Source organism: Pongo abelii, chromosome 4 (genome assembly GCF_028885655.2).
Source record: "Pongo abelii isolate AG06213 chromosome 4, NHGRI_mPonAbe1-v2.0_pri, whole genome shotgun sequence".
NCBI lineage: Eukaryota > Metazoa > Chordata > Mammalia > Primates > Hominidae > Pongo > Pongo abelii.
This window is the reverse complement of record NC_071989.2, coordinates 41456979-41481959: the sequence shown is the minus strand read 5'-3', so window position 1 is coordinate 41481959 and position 24981 is coordinate 41456979. Positions and strand designations below refer to the sequence as shown.

Genomic DNA, 24981 nt, shown 5'->3' with positions numbered 1-24981 from the left:
CGTATTTTAATAAATAGCCTCTCTATTTCAAACTAAAATGCCCATTCTGTTCTGTCCTGAAAACAACACAAAACAAAAAAACTAGAAATGCACTGTTTAAAAATAGAGCATCTTTCAGGTTAAGTCATGGGATAAACAGACATTCAATTCAATCCGCATTTTCAGTCCTGTGTGATTATGGTGCTCGTAGCTATAATTCTTTATAATAATAGTCCTGACATAATGCAAGATGGAAGATGTAATTATTTTAATTACACTCTACCTTCTAAGTGAAGATTATTAACCAAAAAAGTTGAAACCAAGTACTTTCTTGGGAACCCACTATTAATTAAAAAAAAATTAATTCAACAGAATGCCCAATTTTCCCGAGAATTTTAGTCAAAACAGTCATGCATAATTGTAGTGAGATGCTAATCACATCTTAAAATAATCAACCAGATAATCTCAAGTAAAACCTTTACTCATTGTCAGTTGGACCTGTACATACTGGTACAGGTGCTAACATCATTGACTACAGTCAAGAAGGTAAAAGGCAGGAGAGGAGATATCTGTCATTGCACATAGGTATTTCAATTTCTATAATATATAGTTACACACTGATTCCAAGGATCCTTATGAAATTCAGTAAGTCAAAAACAGAAGGTAATTATTTGGGTACATGAAATTTGTACCATTTTCTAAATTTGCTCACTCAACTTGCTACTATAGTATCTAGACACTTAACTTGTCCAAAAAATAGATATAGCAAATTATACACAGGAAAACAATTATATACAGTAATTATATATAGTAAAATAGTAGATATATTTAATATATTTAATAAAATCTGTACTAATTATATATAGTAAAATATACGATTCTAAGTGTGCAGTTTTGCTTTCACAAATTATACAATCATGTAAACAACCCTATGTCAAGATATAGAAAATACGGATTTCTATATTAAGATATAGAAAATTCCCATAAACCCAAAAAGCTCCCTCCTTCTCCTTTCTAGTTAATTCCCCCTCCTTCCCCCTGGGCATCATATAAAGGAATCACATGACATGATTCATGTGTCTGGCTTTTTTCACCCAACATAAAATTTGAGAAATCCAACCATGTTATTGCGTGTGACTGTGCATCTGTGTGTGTGTCTATAAAGTTACAGGTTTTTAAATAAAAACAGTGACCTTGAGTCTCCCATCCTAGATCAAAACAAAATTCTGAACCTCCTGTTCATTCTCTCCTACTGAACATGATCTCTATAGCGGCTCACTGTAATGGGAATGATATTCTAGGATTACTTCTCTTTTTAAAGACAATCAGCAACTAAATAATTCTGTGGTGACCCTTGTAATCTTACAAATGGAAATTTATCAGTTTATCACTCCATTTTTATGTGCTCCTAAAACTCTATCAAAAACAGTGAAGACTTGCCTTCAACTTTACCTTGAAATTTAAAGCATTTGTGTTTCAAATTAATAAATACTTTCTAAAATGATAATTTGTTGCATTGATGTTGTCTGCTTTTCTTGACTAGGCCGCTGCATTGCCAGAAAGTTAGAATGCAATGGAGAAAATGACTGTGGAGACAATTCAGATGAAAGGGACTGTGGGAGGACAAAGGCAGTATGCACACGGAAATATGATCTGATCCCTACTGTACAGTTGATGGGCAGTGGGTATGTAACATCTTTTTATCCTTGGGGAGAACAGGTGTCGGAACAAATGAGTCAGAAGGAGCAATGAGATACATCATTGTCCATCTTCCTCATTAACTTCTTACTACTCCTACCAGCCCTATCTCTGATACTTAGCTACCATGTTCAGGAAGTATGTGGCCATGATCCTCACTCCTGGGAAGTAAAAGTTAGCATTTTCACATATAATTTGTGCCAGGCAATGCTATGGGCCCTTCATAAACATGGCTTGTTTTATTTCTCATACATCTCTCAGAAAGTTTTCGAATGGATTAGAGCAGACTGGTCTAAGCCCATCGAGCTGGGAGGTACCAGGGTGGGGTCCTGGAGGTAGGCCTTGAATGGGTGAGTAACCACTCAGAAATGTCAGGGCAAATGGAGAAAGAGGGTGTGATAAAAGTATGCCTATGGGTGGGTTGAAAGCCAAAACACTAGAGAAACAAAACCAGTCTTCCAGCATGAGAAGCAAACCCAGAGTCAAATAATGAGCGATAAAGCCAAAAGGAAAGAAGTTAAGCAAATATAGAAAAAAAGAGAGGGCTAAGCAACAAGGGTGTGAAAACGTAAGAGAGTAAGAGGTGAAGTGAATATAGCTAGGTGTTCTCTCCCATAGGCTGTGTGACGTGTGGGTAGGTCTGTAGAGCCTAATGGCAGAAGCCAGACCTATATTACCATCCATTCTCAGCTTACAAACTGAGAAACGAGTCCCAGAAAGCTTAAATAACCTGACCAAGTCTACCATCTAGCAAATGGTGGAACCAGCACTCAAATCCAGACTTCAAAACCCAGGCTTTTTCCACGATTTCATGCTGATTCAGGACTACATCCAACTTACAAATAAGACACCCTGGAAGAAACCTCAGGAGATCACATAGCTCTTTCTTCTAGTGTTCCTACTACAGGAATACCCGATCATGACCACACTGGGGGTTTTACCAGGGGTTCTAAATTCATTAGACTGAACCTGTGTTTTAGATGATGTTAGGAAGTATAAGAGAAGGCTATGAAAACAGAAAAACTGAGCCTTAATTCGAAACATAAGAAAAATCAGTAAAGATAATCTCCTATACTCTCCCCTTTACATAATAAAGAAATCCCTCTTAAATTTTTGGCCAGAAGGCAGATAGTTTGCTATCAATTTCTATTGCTTTATATTGGACTTTAGAAAATTAGAATTTTCACTTAATGCTGCCAGAGTTGCATAATATGAAAACCCGAGGCACCAAAGACAAACAGCCACAATTGCAAATACAACCTTTATTTGATTTAGAATAAAACCCAGAAAATATTGAACCAAACCCAAGGACACCAGTAAAATGGAAAAACCGTTAGTCTGAAAGTAAGAGGAGTTGGGTTCTAAATAACTCAGCTGGTTCTAATGTAGAACTAGAACCAGTTCTACATTATCTCACTACACCACAGCTGAGTTATTTTACAACTCTGGGCCTCAGTTTCCTCATCTATATGTTGGATGACTATAAACTGATATGAGATTCTGTCCTAAGAATTTCTAATTAGTGCTGATTTCGATGAAAGTGCTTCAACAACATGTTCTTATCCATGTGCAGAAATGGTTTCCTTCTCTTGGTTTGCCTACAAGAAAACATCAGCCAAAAACTCCCACTGATAATCACATTTTCTAACGTTCTGATTGATGAAGGGTGACATTACAAAATCACCTTTTGTTCAGTTGATCTAGACTCTAGAGTTACAGATGGGGGAGACCACATGCTATGTGTACTTCGGCTGAAGGACCATGTGGCCCTCTGCCAACCAGAGCTGTTGTCCCAGTGATTCTGAGAAATGAGCAAAGCCTGCTGGCTCGGGACAACCAGTCCTCTCCTTGCCTCCCCAGAGACTGAGAGTTTTGAGAATTGCTTACAGTAATCTTGTTCTAATCTGCTGGCCTTAGAATCTCTGCCTCTCCTCTATACCCTGCTACCCAACATATTTCTAACCACAAAAAAAAAAAAAAAAAAAAATTAGCTTCCTGAGTGGCTGTCCTTCTTAACTGATATTTCTCCAAGAAAAATTTTAACAAGAGATATAAAAATTTCTACATTGCCAACATCAGTCACTAGGTTCTAAATATGAAGAAAGAATCAGACAATAATAGCATGCTATTTGTTTTTACTCAGGCTTAGTGTGTGTATAGATACACACACAGTTGAAAGGACACATTCATCTATGTGGCAAAATAGTGAGATCTGTGAGTAGGGATCACACCCATATATATGTGAAAATTCATGCATACACACAAATATATATTTTTGATTTATATATTTCTAGTTATATTCAAAAAGTTACAAAGTGTGACACATAAATCAGATTAGATCGAAGCACTTTAGAAACAATGCTGTATGTGAAACACTAAATTATATTAAGTCAATATCAATATCTGAGAGGAGGAAGGAAAGAATAAGACTGAAAATTTCTTCATAGCTGGCTTAGCTCCTAAAAGATTTCTCAGGCATGGTCTGCTGGAAATACCTCCATAAAATCCTATCTTCAGGTTCTCCACAAATAGCTGTCACCTTCATAGATTCCTCGTAACCTGAGAACCATTTTTCTCAAGCCCTTTTTTGCTTGCGACAAACATAAGTACATAGTGTAAAGCAGTATAAGGTCAATAGTTTTTTAGTCCTCACTGTTATGCTTTCAGCTATTTGAATATAATATGCATCTTAGACAACCCACAGAATTCACTCATTTTAAAAAACAGCCTTATTGAGATGTAATTTGCATGCCATACAATTCACCCATTGAAAGTGTCTAATTCAATCATCTTTAGCGTATTCACAGACTTATATAATCATCACCATGATATAATTTTAGAATGTTTTCAACATACCCAAAATAAAACCTTTGTACATATTAGATATCAAGCTTCATTTCTTTCCCCCTTTTACCTGACTCCTAACCCTAGGAAACCACTAATTCACTTTCTGTTCATGTAAATTTGTGTACTCTAGACATTTCATAAAAATGAAATTCTACAATATGCAGCCTGTGTCTGCCTTTTTACACTTAGCATAATGTTTTTAAGATTCATCCCAATACTCACAATTGGTACTACAGAAATACAAAGGATCATTAAAGACTATTATAAACAGAAATATGCCAACAAATTTGAAAATCTAAAAGAAATGGATAAATTCCTGGATACAAAAAAAGCTTACCAAGATTGAATCAAGAAGAAATAGAAAACAGACCAATTGTGAGTAATGAGATTAAATCAATAATAAAAAGTCTCCCAACAAAAAAAAGCCCAGGACCAGATGGCTTCACTGCTGAATTCTACCAAACTTTGTAAGAACTAATGCCAATTATTATCAAGCTATCCAAAAACATCAAAAGGGAACTTTTCCAAACTCATTCTACAAGACTAGTATAACCCTGATGCCAAAACCAGATAAAGATGCAACAACAACAACAACAACAAATCTACTACAGGTCAATATCCCTGATGCAGAAATCCTCAGCAAAATACTAGCAAACAGAACCCCACAGTACATCCCAGATATCTACTATAATTAAGTAGTATTTAATCCACAGATGCAAGGATGGTTCAAAATATGCAAATCAATAATGTCATCACATCAACAGAGAGAACAAAACATATGATCACCTCAATAGTTGCGGAAAAAGTATTTGATAAAATTCAACATCCTTTCATGATAAAAACTCTCAAAAATTAGAAATAGAAGAAACTTAACACAATAAAGGCCATATATGGCAAACCCACAGCTAGCACCATACTGGATAGAGAAAAGTTGAAAACTTTTCCTCCAAGGACTGGAATAAGACAAGGATATCTGCTCTTACCACTGTTATTCAGCATAGTCCTGTAAGTCCTGGCTGGAGCAATTAGGCAAGGAAAAGAAATAAATGCATCCAAACTGGAAAGGAGTAAGTCAAATTGTCACTGTTTGTAGATGACATTATCTTTTATAGAGAGAACACTAAAGAGTCCACCAAAAAAAAAAAAAAAGCCCTAGGAATGATAAATGAATTCAGTAAAGCTGCAGGATACAAAATCAATATACTAAAATCTGTAGCATTTCTATATATTATCACGAGCTACAGGGAAAAGAAATCAAGACAGCTATCTATAAGAGCTACAAAAAAATACCTAGGAATAAATTTAACCAAGGAGATGAAAGATCTCTGCAAGGAAAACTATAAAACCCTGATGAAAGAACTTGAAGAGGACACGAAAGAAATGGGAAGGCATCCTGTTTTTATGGATTGGAATATTACTATTGTTAAAGTGACTCAACTGCCCAAAGCAATCTACAAATTCAAGGTAATTCCTATTAAAACACCAATGGCATGCTTTACAGAAATAGAAACAAAGCTCTAAAATTCATATGGAACCACAAAAAACCTTAATAGCCAAAGCAATCTTGAGCAAAAAGAACAGGCTGGGAGTGCTGGCTCATGCCTGTGCCAGCACTTTGGGAGGCCGAGGCACGTGGATCACGAGTTCAGGAGTTCAAGACCAGTCTGGCCAACATAGTGAAACCCCATCTCTACTAAAAATACAAAAATTAGCCAGGCGTGGTGGTGGGCACCTGTAGTCCCAGCTACTTGAGAGGCTGAGGCAAGAGAATCGCTTGAACCCAGGAGGCAGAGGTTGCAGTGAGCAGAGATCGCACCCCTGCCCTCCAGCCTGGGCAACCCACAGAGACTCTGAAAAAAAAAAAAAAAAAAAAAAAAAAAGCCGAAGATGGCCGAATAGGAACAGCTCCGGTCTACAGCTCCCAGCGCGAGCGACGCAGAAGACGGGTGATTTCTGCATTTCCATCTGAGGTACCGTGTTCATCTCACTAGGGAGTGCCAGACAGTGGGCGCAGGTCAGTGGGTGAGTTCACCGTGCGCCAGCCGAAGCAGGGGCGAGGCATTGCCTCACTCGGGAAGCGCAAGGGGTCAGGGAGTTCCCCTTCCAGGGGTGACAGACGGCACCTGGAAAATCGGGCCACTCCCACCCGAATACTGTGCTTTTCCGACGGGCTTAGGAAACGGTGCCCCAGGAGAGTATAGCCCGCACCTGGCTCAGAGGGTCCTACGCCCACGGAGTCTCGCTGATTGCTAGCACAGCAGTCTGAGATCAAACAGCAAGTCGGCAGCGAGGCTGGGGGAGGGGCGCCCGCCATTGCCCAGGCTCGCTTAGGTAAACAAAGCAGCCTGGAAGCTTGAACTGGGTGGAGCCCACCACAGCACAAGGAGGCCTGCCTGCCTCTGTAGGCTCCACCTCTGGGGGCAGGGCACAGACAAACAAAAAGACAGCAGTAACCTCTGCAGACTTAAATGTCCCTGTCTGACAGCTGTGAGGAGAGCAGTGGTTCTCCCAGCACGCAGCTGGAGATCTGAGAACGGGCTGACTGTCTCCTCAAGTGGGTCCCTGACCCCTGACCCCCGAGCAGCCTAACTGGGAGGCATCCCCCAGCAGGGGCAGACTGACACCTCACACGGCTGGCCAGGTACTCCAACAGACCTGTAGCTGAGGGTTCTGTCTGTTAGAAGGAAAACTAACAGAAAGGACATCCACACCAAAAACCCATCTGTACATCACCATCATCAAAGACCAAAAGTAGATAAAACCACAAAGATGGGGAAAAAACAGAGCAGAAAAACTGGAAACTCTAAAAAGCAGAGTACCTCTCCTCCTCCAAAGGAACGCAGTTCCTCACCAGCAACGGAACAAAGCTGGACGGAGAATGACTTTGACGAGCTGAGAGAAGAAGGCTTCAGACGATCAAATTACTCTGAGCTACGGGAGGATATTCAAACCAAAGGCAAAGAAGTTGAAAACTTTGAAAAAAATTTAGAAGAATGTATAACTAGAATAACCAATACAGAGAAGTGCTTAAAGGAGCTGATGGAGCTGAAAACCAAGGCTCGAGAACTACGTGAAGAATGCAGAAGCCTCAGGAGCCGATGCGATCAAATGGAAGAAAGGGTTTCAGCCCTGGAAGATGAAATGAATGAAATGAAGCAAGAAGGGAAGTTTAGAGAAAAAAAAATAAAAAGAAATGAGCAAAGCCTCCAAGAAATGTGGGACTATGTGAAAAGACCAAATCTACGTCTGATTGGTGTACCTGAAAGTGACGGGGAGAATGGAAACAAGTTGGAAAACACTCTGCAGGATATTATCCAGGAGAACTTCCCCAATCTAGCAAGGCAGGCCAACATTCAGATTCAGGAAATACAGAGAACGCCACAAAGATACTCCTCGAGAAGAGCAACTCCAAGACACATAATTGTCAGATTCACCAAAGTTGAAATGAAGGAAAAAATGTTAAGGGCAGCCAGAGAGAAAGGTCGGGTTACCATCAAAGGGAAGCCCATCAGACTAACAGCGGATCTCTCGGCAGAAACCCTACAAGCCAGAAGAGAGTGGGGGCCAATATTCAACATTCTTAAAGAAAAGAATTTTCAACCCAGAATTTCATATCCTGCCAAACTAAGCTTCATAAGTGAAGGAGAAATAAAATACTTTACAGACAAGCAAATGCTGAGAGATTTGGTCACCACCAGGCCTGCCCTAAAAGAGCTCCTGAAGGAAGCGCTAAACATGGAAAGGCACAACCGGTACCAGCCACTGCAAAATCATATCGAAATGTAAAGACCATCGAGACTAGGAAGAGACTGCATCAACTAACGAGCAAAATAACCAGCTAACATCATAATGACAGGATCAAATTCACACATAATAATATTAACTTTAAATGTAAATGGACTAAATGCTCCAATTAAAAGACACAGACTGGCAAATTGGGTAAAGACTCAAGACCCATCAGTGTGCTGTATTCAGGGAACGCATCTCACGTGCAGAGACACACATAGGCTCAAAATAAAAGGATGGAGGAAGATCTACCAAGCAAATGGAAAACAAAAAAAGGCAGGGGTTGCAATCCTAGTCTCTGATAAAACAGACTTTAAACCAACAAAGATCAAAAGAGACAAAGAAGGCCATTACATAATGGTAAAGGGATTAATTCAACAAGAAGAGCTAACTATCCTAAATATATATGCACCCAATACAGGAGCACCCAGATTCATAAAGCAAGTCCTGAGTGACCTACAAAGAGACTTAGACTCCCACACATTAATAATGGGAGACTTTAACACTCCACTGTCAACATTAGACAGATCAACGAGACAGAAAGTCAACAAGGATACCCAGGAATTGAACTCAGCTCTGCACCAAGTGGACCTAATAGACATCTACAGAACTCTCCACCCCAAATCAACAGAATACACATTTTTTTCAGCACCACACCACACCTATTCCAAAATTGACCATATACTTGGAAGTAAAGCTCTCCTCAATAAATGTAAAAGAACAGAAATTGTAACAAACTGTCTCTCAGATCACAGTGCAATCAAGCTAGAACTCAGGATTAAGAATCTCACTCAAAACCGCTCAACTACGTGGAAACTGAACAACCTGCTCCTGAATGACTACTGGGTACATAACGAAATGAAGGCAGAAATAAAGATGTTCTTTGAAACCAACGAGAACCAAGACACAACATACCAGAATCTCTGGGATGCATTCAAAGCAGTGTGTAGAGGGAAATTTATAGCACTAAATGCCCACAAGAGAAAGCAGGAAAGATCCAAAATTGACACCCTAACATCACAATTAAAAGAACTAGAAAAGCAAGAGCAAACACATTCAAAAGCTAGCAGAAGGCAAGAAATAACTAAAATCAGAGCAGAACTGAAGGAAATAGAGACACAAAAAACCCTTCAAAAAATAAATGAATCCAGGAGCTGGTTTTTTGAAAGGATCAACAAAATTGATAGACCGCTAGCAAGATTAATAAAGAAAAAAAGAGAGAAGAATCAAATAGATGCAATAAAAAATGATAAAGGGGATATCACCACCAATCCCACAGAAATACAAACTACCATCAGAGAATATTACAAACACCTCTATGCAAATAAACTAGAAAATCTAGAAGAAATGGATAAATTCCTCAACACATACACCCTCCCAAGACTAAACCAGGAAGAAGTTGAATCTCTGAATATACCAATAACAGGAGCTGAAATTGTGGCAATAATCAATAGCTTACCAACCAAAAAAAGTCCAGGACCAGATGGATTCACAGCCGAATTCTACCAGAGGTACAAGGATGAGCTGGTACCATTCCTTCTGAAACTATTCCAATCAATAGAAAAAGAGGGAATCCTCCCTAACTCATTTTATGAGGCCAGCATCATCCTGATACCAAAGCCTGGCAGAGACACAACCAAAAAAGAGAATTTTAGACCAATATCCCTGATGAACATTGATGCAAAAATCCTCAATAAAATACTGGCAAACAGAATCCAGCAGCACATCAAAAAGCTTATCCACCATGATCAAGTGGGCTTCATCCCTGGGATGCAAGGCTGGTTCAATATACGCAAATCAATAAATGTAATCCAGCATATAAACAGAACCAAAGACAAAAACCACATGATTATCTCAATAGATGCAGAAAAGGCCTTTGACAAAATTCAACAACACTTCATGCTAAAAACTCTCAATAAATTAGGAATTGATGGGACGTATCTCAAAATAATAAGAGCTATTTATGACAAACCCACAGCCAATATCATACTGAATGGGCAAAAACTGGAAGCATTCCCTTTGAAAACTGGCACAAGACAGGGATGCCCTCTCTCACCACTTCTATTCAACATAGTGTTGGAAGTTCTGGCCAGGGCAATTAGGCAGGAGAAGGAAATCAAGGGTATTCAAGTAGGAAAAGAGGAAGTCAAATTGTCCCTGTTTGCAGATGACATGATAGTATATCTAGAAAACCCCATTGTCTCAGCCCAAAATCTCCTTAAGCTGATAAGCAACTTCAGCAAAGTCTCAGGATACAAAATCAATGTGCAAAAATCACAAGCATTCTTATACATCAATAACAGACAGAGAGCCAAATCATGAGTGAACTCCCATTCACAATTGCTTCAAAGAGAATAAAATACCTAGGAATCCAACTTACAAGGGATGTGAAAGACCTCTTCAAGGAGAACTACAAACCACTGCTCAAGGAAATAAAAGAGGATACAAACAAATGGAAGAACATTCCATGCTCATGGGTAGGAAGAATCAATATCATGAAAATGGCCATCCTTCCCAAGGTAATTTACAGATTCAATGCCATCCCCATCAAGCTACCAATGACTTTCTTCACAGAATTGGAAAAAACTACTTTAAAGTTCATATGGAACCAAAAAAGAGCCCGCATCACCAAGTCAATCCTAAGCCAAAAGAACAAAGCTGGAGGCATCACGCTACCTGACTTCAAACTATACTACAAGGCTACAGTAACCAAAACAGCATGGTACTGGTACCAAAACAGAGATATAGATCAATGGAACAGAACAGAGCCGTCAGAAATAATGCCACATATCTACAAGAATCTGATCTTTGACAAACCTGACAAAAACAAGCAATGGGGAAAGGATTCCCTATTTAATAAATGGTGCTGGGAAAACTGGCTAGCCATATGTAGAAAGCTGAAACTGGATCCCTTCCTTACACCTTATACAAAAATCAATTCAAGATGGATTAAAGACTTAAATGTTAGACCTAAAACCATAAAAACCCTAGAAGAAAACCTAGGCATTACCATTCAGGACATAGGCATGGGCAAGGACTTCATGTCTAAAACACCAAAAGCAATGGCAACAAAAGCCAAAATTGACAAATGGGATCTAATTAAACTCAAGAGCTTCTGCACAGCAAAAGAAACTACCATCAGAGTGAACAGGCAACCTACAAAATGGGAGAAAATTTTCACAACCTACTCATCTGACAAAGGGCTAATATCCAGAATCTACAATGAACTCCAACAAATTTACAAGAAAAAAACAAACAACCCCATCAAAAAGTGGGCGAAGGACATGAACAGACACTTCTCAAAAGAAGACATTTATGCAGCCAAAAAACACATGAAAAAATGCTCACCATCACTGGCCATCAGAAAAATGCAATCAAAACCACAATGAGATACCATCTCACACCAGTTAGAATGGCAATCATTAAAAAGTCAGGAAACAACAGGTGCTGGAGAGGATGTGGAGAAATAGGAACACTTTTACACTGTTGGTGGGATTGTAAACTAGTTCAACCCTTGTGGAAATCAGTGTGGCGATTCCTCAGGGATCTAGAACTAGAAATTCCATTTGACCCAGCCATCCCATTACTGGGTATATACCCAAAGGACTATAAATCATGCTGCTATAAAGACACATGCACACGTATGTTTATTGCGGCATTATTCACATTAGCAAAGACTTGGAACCAACCCAAATGTCCAACAATGATAGACTGGATTAAGAAAATGTGGCACATATACACCATGGAATACTATGCAGCCATAAAAAATGATGAGTTCATGTCCTTTGTAGGGACATGGATGAAATTGGAAATCATCATTCTCAGTAAACTATCGCAAGAACAAAAAACCAAACACCGCATATTCTCACTCATAGGTGGGAATTGAACAATGAGAACACATGGACACAGGAAGGGGAACATCACACTTCGGGGACTGTTGTGGGGTGGGGGGAGGGGGGAGGGATAGCATTGAGAGATATACCTAATGCTAGATGACGAGTTGGTGGGTGCAGCACACCAGCATGGCACATGTATACATATGTAACTTACCTGCACATTGCGCACATGTACCATAAAACCTAAAGTATAATAATAATAATAATAATAAAAGAAAAAAAAAGACTATATAGTCTTTAGAGTATAGTGTAGTTACAGTATAGTATACTATAACTACTTTAGTATAGTATAGTTATAGTATAGTGTAAACATAAATTTTATATGCACTGGGAAACCAAAAAAAACTTGTGTGACTTGCTTTATTGCAATAGTCACTTTATTGTGGTGGTCTGGAACTGAACTCACAATATCTCTGACATATAACTGTGTATATTTATAAAGTTTTACAGCAAGTAAAAAATCGGCTTTTTCAAGGTGTAATTTACATAAAATGAAATTCATATATTTTAAGTGTCCAGTTAAATGACATACACAGTATATGTATAAACATACACAGTCATGGGATTTCCACTACAGTCAAGATACAGAACATTTCTATTACCACAAAATACTCCCTTCAGTCCCTGTGCACTCCATTCCTATGACCACCCCTTAGACTCAGGTAATCACTAATCTGCTATTTATCACTATAATTTTGTATCGTCTAGAATTGCACATAAATGGATCATATATACTGTAATCTTTGAGATCTGGTTTCTCTACTTAGTGTAATCCTTTGAGATTCATTCATGCTTTGTGTGTATCAGTAATTTATTTCTTTTATGGTTCAGTAACATTTTATTGTATGGATGTGCCATAGTTTGCTTATCTACTCACCTGCTGATGGACATTTCGATCATCTCCAGTTTAGGATTCTTAAGAATGAAGCTGCCATGAACATTCATGTGCAACTCTTTGTATGCTTATATGTTTTCATTTCTCTTAGGTAAATACCTAGAATGGAATTGCTAGTTCGTATAGTAAGTATATGCTTAACTTCTTTTCAGCAATTTGACAAAATGATTTATATCTGTTTAATGTAATAATCAAAAAGAGGTTTAAAAAAAAAAAAAAGCCAAAGGCATCACACTACTACATTTCAAAATATACATGTTACATGTGTTACATGTTACAAAGCTATGGTAACCCAAGCAGCACACTATTGGCATAAAAACAGATGCATAGACCAATGGAACCGAATACAGAACCCAGAAACAAAACCATGTATTTACAACCAACTGATTTTTGACAAAGGTGTCAAGATCATGCACTGGGGAAACAAGAGTCTCTTTAATTAATGGTGCTGGAAAAACTGGATATCTATATGCAGAAGAATGAAACTGGACCCCCACCACTCATGCTATACAAAAATCAACTCCAAATAGCTTAAAGACTTACATGTAAAATTCCAGAACTATTAAACTATTAGAGAAAAATATAGGGGAAAACACTTAGAACGTTGATGTGAGAAAACATTTTTGAAAAAGACCTCAAAAGCAGAAGCAACAAAAGCAGAAATAGACAAATGGGATTATATCAAACTAAAAAGCTTTTTGTACAGTAGAGAAAACAGTAACAGAGTGAAAAGACAACATACAGAGTGGAAAAAAAGCATTTGCCAACTATTCATCTGACAAGGAGTTAATATCCAGGATATATAAGGAACTCAACTCAATAGCAAAAATAAATAAATAATCCAATTTAATGGATTAAGTTCACCAGTGAACTTAATAAGACATTTACCAAAAGGAGTCCAACAAATATATTTTAAAATGTTCAACATCACTAATCATCGGGAAAATGAAAATCAACCTACAATGAGGTATCATCTCACCACAGTTGAAATGACTATTATCAAAAAGACAAAAAAATAACAAATGCTGGAAAGGATGTGGAGAAAAGGAAGCTCATACACTGTTGGTGAGAATGTAAACTAATATAGTTCTTATGGAGACCAGTATGGAGGTTCCTCAAAAAGCTACAAACAGCACTGCCATATGATCCAGCAATCCCACTACTGAGCATACATCCAAAGCAAAGGAAATCGGTATACTGAACAGATATCTGCATCCCCAGGTTTATTTGCAGCACTGTTCACAATAACCAAGATATGGAATCAGTCTAAGCGTCCATCAACAGATGAATGGATAAAGAAAACATGGTACATACACAAAATGGAATACTATTCAGCCATAAAATAGAATGAAACCTTGTCACTGGAGAAACATGGATGAGCCTGGAGGATATTAAGTGAAATAAGCCAGAAACAAAAACATAAATACTACATGTTCTCACTCACATGCAGAAGCTTAAAAAGTAGATCTCATACAAGTAGAGTAGAATAAGGGTTACAAGAGACTGGAAAGAGTAGGGGAAGGGGAGGATAGGAAGAGATTGGTTAAAGGTTACAAAACTACAGCTAGATAAGAGGAATAAGTTCTAGTGTTCTATAGCATTGCAGGTGACTATAGTTAACAATAATTTAGTACATATTTTCAAATACCGAGAAGAGAGAATTTTGAATGTTCCCAACATGTTTGAGTTGATGAATATGCTAATTACTCTGATTTTATTACTATACATTGTATGTATCTAAACATCACTACGTACCCCATAAATATGTACAATTACGTGACAATTTTTAAAAACATAATTTAAAAAATCACCCATATAAAGTATATGTTAATACTTTATTCCATTGTATGAGAGAATAACAACCCATTGTATCATTCTGTCACATTGTGTTGATTCATTCATCATCTAATGAACATTTGTTTTGTTCCTACTTTGACTAGTATGAGTAATGCTGCTATGAACATTCATGTACAAGTTTTTGCATTGATATGTATTTTCAGTTCTCTTTCATATATACTTAGGAATGGAATTGCAGGGTCTTATGGTAATTATATGTTTAATTTTTGAAGAACTCCCAACTATTTTCCAAAACAGCTGCACCATTTTTCATTTCCCCCAGTTACATATGATTGAAAATCAACTTCTCCACACCTTCATCAAAACTGTTTCTGTTCATCTTTTGGTTAAGGCTATTCTAATGGCTATGAACCAGTATCTCATTGCAGGTTTGATTTGTATTTCCTAATGAGTAATAACATTGAGCATTTTTTCACATGCTTATTAGTCATTTTCATATTTTTTCAAAGAAATATATATTTAGATACTCAAATTATTTGCTCATTGTTTAATTAAGTAATTTGGTTTTTTTATTTAGTTTCAAGCATTTTTTGTATATTCTGGGTGTAAGTTCCTCATTAGATATGTGATTTGGAAATATTTTCTCCCATTATATGAGTTGTATTTTCACTTTTTTGTTGGTGTCCTTTAAAGCACTAAAGTTTTTCATTCTGGTGGAGTTCAATATATTTATTTCTTCTTTTGTTGAATGTGCTTTTAATGTCATACCTAAGAAGGCTTTGCCTTACTGGAGTTCACAAATATTTAGTCCTATATTGTCTTCTAAAAGTTCTATAGTTTTATCTCTTAAATTTAGGTTCTATTATCTATTTTGATTAATTTTTTTGCATTATGTGAGAAAGGGGCCCAATTTCATTCATTTGCAATATAACTATTAGGTCGTTACAGCACCATTCATTTAGGACTATTTTCCCCCATTGAACTGTCTTGGCACCCTTGCTGAAAATCAATTGACCATAGATGTATGGGTTTATTTCTAGATGCATTTCTGTTCCGTTGGTCTATATGTCTGTCTATCCTCATGCCAGTACTACTACACTGTCTTGATTACCCTAATTTTGAAGTAAATTGTGTATCAGGAAGGTAATTCCTTGAACTTTGTCCTTCTTTCTCAAGATTGTCTTGGCTGTTCTGGGTCTTTTGAATTTGAGAATTGGCTTGTGAATCTTTACCAAAAAAAGGCAGCTGAGATTTTGATAATGATTGTCTTGAATCTATAGATCAATTTGGTAAGTACTGCTATCTTAACAACACAAATCCTGCCAATCCATTAATATGGAATGTCTTTCTATTCATTGAGATTTCACTTAATATCTTTCAACATTGTTTATACTTTTCAGTATATGAGTCTTAGACTTCTTTTGTTAAATAAATACCTGAGGATTTTATTCTTCGAGAGGCTATTATAAATGGCATTGTTTCTTTAATTTTATTTTTGGATTGTTCATTGCTATTTGTATGGAAATACATTTGATTTTTGTTTGTTGATTTTGTTTCTGCAAGCAATTAGTTTTGAACTTAGTATGCAACCTTTTAATAAAATTAAAATATACTTTCCCTGGTGGGAAAAATGGGAGAGTTAGTATGTATTGTTTCCTCTCGTAGGGCAGGCCAGCCCTGTGCTAATCACTATTAACTTCCACAACTACTATAAAAAAGCAGTTAGCTCCATTTTCAAGTGAAGAAACCATTTCAGAAACTTAAAAGCTGTGTGTGTGTGTGTCTGTGTACTTTTACATTAACACAATTTTATTGGTAGAGAATTTACAAGTATTTATATTAGCCTTACTTTCTTTTCAGTATTCTAACATCACTTTACAACTTTCAAACTATCCTTGCTCCTCTTTGATAGAAAAATATTGTGTCCATTGGTTAGAAGTGTCTGAGTAATTGATCAAATTTTCTACTTTAAATCCAAATGTCTTAATAGATCGCAAAAGCCTCGCATAGTGAACTGCTTCTTGATTCCCTCACAAATGAATGAGTCTATTTGTCTTTTTTTCAGATCTTTGTGATAGTTACAAAACTTAATATTTCAGCTCTGGTAAAGGTGGTGCCTTTCAGGTACATTTTGTCTTGTGAGTTAGTGCCATAGAAGTACAAGGGAAACAGACATGTAAGCGGTCGATGACATTGTTGAGGATGTTTAGAGTTCCCTTTAGCCCCCACAACTATCAGAAGGGATGGGTGTACTGAAGGGTCATGAGAATGGAAGGGCATTGGTGCTATTCCTTCTGCTACATGGAATTTTCCAGTGATATTCTGTAGAACTGCACTACATGTTCTATGAAAGACAAGGTTATTTGGTCAAATGTACTTGGAGACTGACAATTTATATTTTTAAGGCTGTGACATGACCTGTAAAAAACAATTTTTATAATCTATGTAATACAGCATTACCAAACTGTTTGACAAAAAAACTACTTTTTTCACAGAATACATATTAATATCTCTTAGAATTTGGAAAAGTATTAGCATCTTGGAGAAGTTTTTTTAGCTATAACAAAATAACCTCTTAAGTACTTGATTTATGCTAAGCTAATTAATCTCTATGTGCCTCAATGTCCTCATTTGTAAAACAGGTATAATAATTATATCTACATCATATGGTTACAATAAATATAAGTTACTATTAGTAAAGCACTTAACCAAGTTAATATTTGTAAAGCACTTACTATTGCTTGGCTTATAGTAAACAGTATATAAGCATTTGTTAAATAAAATATATTTTAAATATTATAGTCAGTTATTAGTAAAACTATGATATTACAATTCCATTAAAATATTGCTGTTACTATTTTATTATGAGCTCTCTATTAGAATTCCACTCAGAAAGAAGTGGACCTGGGATAGCATTTATCATATAATAACTTATTTCATAATCTGCTTCCAAACTTTACACTGGCTTTGTAAGTTATAAAAAATTATAAATCCAGATTTTATTGTATGTTGAAAGACAAGAACAATTAAGTAAGTGGAATAGGAGAACCTAATAGAGCCAGAGAAGCTGAGTTTGGGCTTTCCAGCTTCCTTGCATGCCTCACCATGGACTAGGAAAAAAAAGCGGAGGTGTGGGGGGTTCCTTCAAGTCATTTGTCTTGAGTCAAAAAGGTTTAGAAGAGGAATTCCTTTCATATAACTAAGGTAAATTTTAAAGATTGCTCTACATCTATTGAATTCCTGAAAATTACTTTGTTTCTAGGTTTCATTTTCTGGCAGGAGAGCCCAGAGGAGAAGTCCTTGATAACTCTTTCACTGGAGGAATATGTAAAACTGTCAAAAGCAGTAGGACAAGTAATCCATACCGTGTTCCGGCCAATCTGGAAACTGTCGGCTTTGAGGTATGACAGCTTAGCATGGTGGCAACTCCAGCACCGTCAGTGATTATAAGCTAAATTTCTCATGCAAAATTAGTGATGAATGAAGGGACAGAATGAAAAGGTGGTGAACAATTTTAATCACCTGTTATGTGTTTGTATTTTATCCATGCACACACAGTGAGGCCAGTGTTATCATCAATTTACAGATGAAAAAACTAAGGTAACTAATTTTCCAGAAGTCAAACAGGTAGCAAGAAATGAATTCAAGATTCAAGGCCAGGTTTTGCTGATTCGAGTCCATGCTTTCTCCAGTGACTATTCAGCTCTAAAATAGCTCCACATAGATAAACAGTTTGATTTCTTCAGAATTTTCTCCTAACCTAGTTAGTGCTCTTAGATAACCACGAAATATAGACTTTTTTTTTAAACTGCCAGGCTCATAAGAAAAATCATGATGAGTCACTCTAATGAGATAGTTCTGCTTACTTTTCTTCCTATTTTATTAGTTGGTTTGGTTTATTTGTTTCTTTTAGTAAATTATAATGAGCAGCATACTACCTAGTCTCAGAATCTAACCCATGCTTTACACATAAGTGCTCCATACTCGTTGCACTAAAGTGAGTAATCTGCTTCTTTTAAATTGTGATAAGAACAGAAAATACACGGTTTTAATGGTGACATTCATGCACAGAAATTTGACAAGCTAGAGAGAATTTCGGAGTTGTAATTATTTCTGAGAACCACTTTATGGGTAATATGAGTTCAGCAAAAAGTCATTTAATCCTTCCTTTAAAAAGACCTTTATATACATATAAATACAGGCATTTTCCAATTCGATTCACTCAATTTAAAACCATCTAATATATACTAATAGGTGGGGAATGTCTTTGGGAACTAACCGTCAAATTTGAATACCTCTGGGAAGACTGATAATACTGCTCTTAAGATGTATTGTATTTGAACAGGCTTTGTAGACAGAGCTAAAACCTAAACATTTATATGTAATATTGTTCTGATGGAAGTTGCTTTCCAGTTCCAAAACAACCAATCCACAAGTTTACTTTCAAAATACGGTCATTTCACAAAAGCATATTGCCTGTATTTTCAGCAAGCATCTATTTCATATAGTTTCACAAGTAAATCAAAGGAAGTATATGAGACTGGAGCAAATTGAGGCTTAGGTAACACTTCATACTTACACAATACTTTAGAGTCTTCAAAGTACTTTCGTATATTGCTTTACTTGATTCCCATAACAACCTCCCCAGAAAGGTAGAAAATTGTTTACATCCACATTACTAACAGAAAATGTAGGCTTAGCTGGGTGTGGTGGCTCACATCTGTAATCCCAGCACTTTGGGAGGCCAAGGGGGTGCGGATCACTTGGGTGTCAGGAGTTCAAGACCAGTCTGGGCAACATGATGAAACCCTGTCTCTACTAAAAACACAAAACTTAGCTGGGCGTAGTGGTGCACACCTGTAGTCCCAGCTACTCAGGAGTCTGAGGCATGAGAATTGCTTGAACCCAGGAGGTACAGGCTGCAGTGAGCCGAGATCACGCCACTGCACTCCAGCCTAGGCGACAGAGTGAGACTCTCTCTCAAAAAAAGAAAAGAAAAGAAAAGAAAATTTAGGCTTATTGAAGTTAAACAACTTTCTCAGAGTTATACAGCAAATAAATGGCACAGAAAAATAAGAACTCCTGGCTTCTGGCTCTTATAGTCGGTGGCGGCCTATGTTAGATGAGACATTTGTAGTATATCAAGAAAGACATTAAAATTCCACGCAGTGGGTTAAAAGTCTGAGCACCTTCATAAACTACCAGTTAAAATGTATCCCCCGTGAAGTTAGACAATGATGTGCTGGAGCCAGCTCTTTGAGTTCACAAGAGTCAACTGTTAACTTTTCAGGAATTTTGGAATCCAATTGTGAAGCATAGATTTTTTTTTCTTTTTCAACTTTCATTTTAGATTCAGGGAATACATGTGCAAGTTTGTCACCTGGCTTTATTGTGTGATGCTGAGGTTGGGGGTACAAATGATCCCTTTACCCAGGTACTGAGCAGAATACCCAACAGTTTTTCAACTCTTGCCCCTCTCCCTCCCTTCTCCCTCTAGTAGACCCCACTGTCTGTTGTTGCCATCTTTATGTCCATGAGTACCCGATGTTTAGCTCTCACTTATAAGTGAAAACACGTAGTATTTGTTTTTCTGTTCCTGTGTTAATTTGCTTAGGATAATGGTCTCCAGCTGTATCCATGTTGCTGCAAAGGACATGATTTCATTCTTTTTTATGGCTGCTAGTATTCCATGGCACATATGTACCATATTATCTTTATCCAATCCACTGCTGATTGGCACCTAGGTTAATTCTATGTCTTTGCTATTGTGAATACTACTGCAATAAACATGCAACTGCGTGTGTCTTTTTGGTAGAACAATTTGTTTTCTTTTGGATATGTACCCAGGAATGAGATTGCTGGGTCAAATGGTGGCTCTGTTTTAAGTTCTTTGAGAAATATCCAAACTGTTTTTCACAGTGGCTGAACTAATTTACATTCCCACCAACAGTGTATTAGCATTCCTTTTCTCCACAGCCTTGCCAACATCTGTTGTTTTTTTTGACTTTTTAATACTAGTCATCCTGACTGGTGTGAGATGGCATCTCATTGTGGCTTTGATTTGCATTTCTCTGATGATTATTGATGATGAGCATTTTTTCATATATTTGTTGGTCAAAACACAGCCATTATTAAATATCAAATATATTATCTCACAGGTAAACACATTAAAAACAAAGGTTATAATTACTCAAAATTGATCACTTTTCAATTATTTGGCTACATTTTACCATTATCCATGCTTTTGGGGTTATTTACATCTATTGGATCTGTATTATGAAAATACTTTGTAATTTGCCACTGTGCATCTCTTCCCAATATGAATTCAGGGCATCACATAGGTAGCTTGAAATCAGCCATGGTAGGAATATATACACAATGGAAAAGGAAAATGCTACGGTAAATCAGGGCTTTCTTCCCCTTCCCAGAGAGCTAGTTGTTAAACATTTACTAACAGATCACAGGGTTAGCCCACAAAGCTTGATAACGCAAGCCTGGATAACAAGTTACATGAGGAAATACAGCCTGAAAATTCTTTTACAGCAGATTAAACTCATTTCCTTATCAATGTGGCTCTAAGACTTGTCCAACCTTATGAAGCTACCTGAGCTAATCTTTAACTCTATGCCATAGTGGTATGGCTGAAGTCATAGTGATATGGCTGAAGAAGGTCATAGTGGTATTTCTTCAAACAAAAATTTGGGAATGACTAGAGTCAAGGTCACGAGCTATTGGTTTTCTTTTAACAGCTCTGTATAACTTCATTCTTTAGGCATGCTTTTAGCAGGCAGCTATGCAAACCTAAGCTATACCTTATTGAAAACAATAGAGGAGGAGAAATTCAGCAGGCATCTCACTTCCCTTCTTTTGTAGTATTGTAGCTTATGAAGATAGATGAAGTAATTGGCTGGCTGGTACACAAAGATTAAAGAGAGTCATGAAGGGAAGAGAAGGCAACTGGGCAGGGAGTTGGAAGACCTTAGAATAACTATAGGACAGATGATGGAATACAGACACCAGACACAGCATTTTAATCAAGACAAGTTCGGTTTACACTGCAATATCAATACTAAGATGTCAGTGTCTTAAAACAGTGTCACTCATACTGTACGTTCTACTGATAATAGTCACTTAGAAAGCAAGGGACTTAAGGGATTCTGCTTTGACACATCCTGACTGGTGTGATGATGAATTGCAAAAAAAAAAGGGGGGGGGGTGGAAGTGACATATTGCCCATCAACTCTTAAAGTGACAGATACCGTTTATATTTACATTTTATTGGCCAAAGAGAGTAGGGAAATGCATGCTTTTTATGTGCCCAGAAAGAGACTAGAGTAGTTGTAAACAGCATAATGACTAACACAAAGGTCAATCAAGAGTTGATCAGCACTGGGGGCTTTGGTAGCAGGCAATGAGAACCCAACCTCAGAAACTGTGATCCTGAAGTCAGACTCGTCTCTTGAAAAAGTATAAAACAAGGTGGGACTTGGTTATAAAGAACAAGCCCAGTTGTCAGAACTGAAAAGTATCTTAGTTAGACTGCACACTGCATCAAAATCACAGACATGCTAAAAATAACCTTCATTGTTTATTACCCTGTTAAGTCTCAGCTTAGGTGGCATTTCCTTGAGGGAGGGTTTCCTGATATTGCCTCTCAGGGTCTTATATTTCCTGTGGGATTCCACTGGTCACACAGTACTTACCTCATTAAGTGTTGGTGATTATCTCTCTCTCTCTAACTAAACTATTAACCCCTCAGTGCAGGAAATAACACTATTCTTTGTTCTCTAGCAAAATGTGTCCTCAATAAATACTGGCTGAGTGCATAAATAAATAAATCATCATTTCATTAGATATCCACAAGTCACTCCAGTATTTCCTAAATTATATTTTATTTTACATGGATTTTTCTCCAGGTACAAACTGCAGAAGATGACTTGAAAACAGATTTCTACAAGGATTTAACTTCTCTTGGACACAATGAAAATCAACAAGGCTCATTCTCAAGTCAGGGGAGGAGCTCTTTCAGTGTACCAATTTTTTATTCCTCAAAGAGAAGTGAAAATATCAACCATAATTCTGCCTTCAAACAAGCCATTCAAGCCTCTCACAAAAAGGTATCAAAAATGGTTTCCAACCTTTTATTCTTTCTTGGAAATTAACAGTAATTCCAGTAATCATGCAATAAGAAGGGGAGAGTTTTGATATTGTACCAGTATGACTTCTAATACAGATTTAAGTAATTTTCCCATTTTTTGTTATATCTCACTTCAAAAGTTATAGAAATATTATCTATATTAATGGTTCCATTTTGCATGCATTTGACTGTTATTGTTATGGTTTTTATCTTCACTTTTTTTTCATATTGTTGTAGGTGTGCTTCATATAAACTCCATATAACAGAACTTTGGCCTTTCATGTAATATGACAATCTGTATTTTATATTTTTGTTATATTTTATATACATATTTGTATAGATGTATATATTTGTACACATATACAAATACATATATAAAATATAACAAAATATGTATTTTGCTACCTTTATGTAAACACACACACATTTACTTGTCTCCATTTTTTTCCTCTTATATTCCTTTTCTTGAGATCCCTGTTCTCATTCTGTTGCCTTTTTTTTTTTTTTTTCCTCATATAGGACACATGCAAGGTATATTCTCTAAATCTTTTGTATCTAACATTGCCTGCCTTTTCCCTGAGCAATAAATATAAAGAATATCCTGACTGTATCATAATCTTCTCTTGATAGTAGATGTTATTCAACTGTCTTCTAATTTCCATTGCTGTATAAGAAAAATCACATTCAGAGCAAAGTTCTTCATTTTCTTTTCCCTGCTTGAAAAGTTACAATTTTTTTTGCACTTGGAACTTAGTGTATGTCTAAGGATTGGACTTTTCCTGTTAATCTTTCCAGGGACTTAGAGAACCCTTTTAATATACAAAGCTACAGCTTCCCCTGTTAATCATTCTTCGTATGTTCCTTTTTCTCCTATTATTTTCATTTTAAATCTCTTAGATATGTCACAGTGCTTAAATGATTTAGAAGACAGATTTCTATCTAAAATTTTTAGACATTTACAAAGATATTTTAAAATACTGTCTATTGCTCACTACAACCACCACTCTAAGTAGCATTTGCTCTTTCCCAAGAGATGAATGAGGAGAATGAGCCCTGAATCATGGAACTAGAGAGGGAGGAGATAGAGGTACCAATGTCAGAGTTAATGAGATCAGCAACTGGAGGCCACCATATTACAGTTGCTCCTACTTTTATCGTATTGCTCTTCTACTTTAATTTAGTCAACCATTTATGCACTTATACAAATATAAGACCTAAAGCACTGTATGGATAATTTTCCCAAGTATTTCATTTATCCTCAGAAAAATTCTAAGAGATTATCAGAGTCAATATTTAAACATCATTTTGCAGATGAATAGATTGAAATTCATATATGCATTTTTAATTCAACGAACATTTATCAAATACCTACCATGAGTCAGGCACTAAATAAAGTCCAAGAAGCTGAGTGACTTCCAGTGATCTTACAGTAAATAAATGCTAGAGTCGGGAACTGAAATCAGTTTGTCTTATTTTTGCTTACTTTTCTTATTCATTGCATTACACTTCAAGATATCTGACTCTTTATTCATTCATTTATTTATTCAAAATTTTAGCAAAATACGGAAAGAACACAGTTCTGGTGACATGGACATGAAAAATGACAATGAAATAGATTCGTTTTATGTATAAATTATATATAACATGTATTATATATATAATTTATGTATATAATTTATATATAATTTATGTATATAATTTATATATAATTTATGTATATAATTTATGTGTATAATTTATATATAATTTATGTATAATTTATATATAATTTTTATATTCTATATATATAATATAACATATATTCTATATATATAATATAACATATATTCTATATATAATATAACATATATTCTATATATATAATATAACATATATTCTATATATAATATAACATATATTCTATATATATAATATAACATATATTCTATATATATAATATAACATAT

At 36.3% G+C, this 24981-nt stretch overlaps 1 protein-coding gene across 2 annotated transcripts in view; it reads left to right on the top strand.

Moving 5' to 3' along the window:
- Positions 1-24981, top strand: part of C6 (complement C6) — a 134710-nt gene that overhangs the window by 69620 nt on the left and 40109 nt on the right. For both annotated transcript variants that reach the window (XM_024247179.3, XM_024247180.2), the window contains exons 5-7: positions 1523-1664; positions 18161-18299; positions 22815-23015. In XM_024247179.3, the coding sequence (XP_024102947.2) occupies positions 1523-1664; positions 18161-18299; positions 22815-23015 (482 nt within the window). The remainder of the gene's footprint in view (positions 1-1522; positions 1665-18160; positions 18300-22814; positions 23016-24981) is intronic.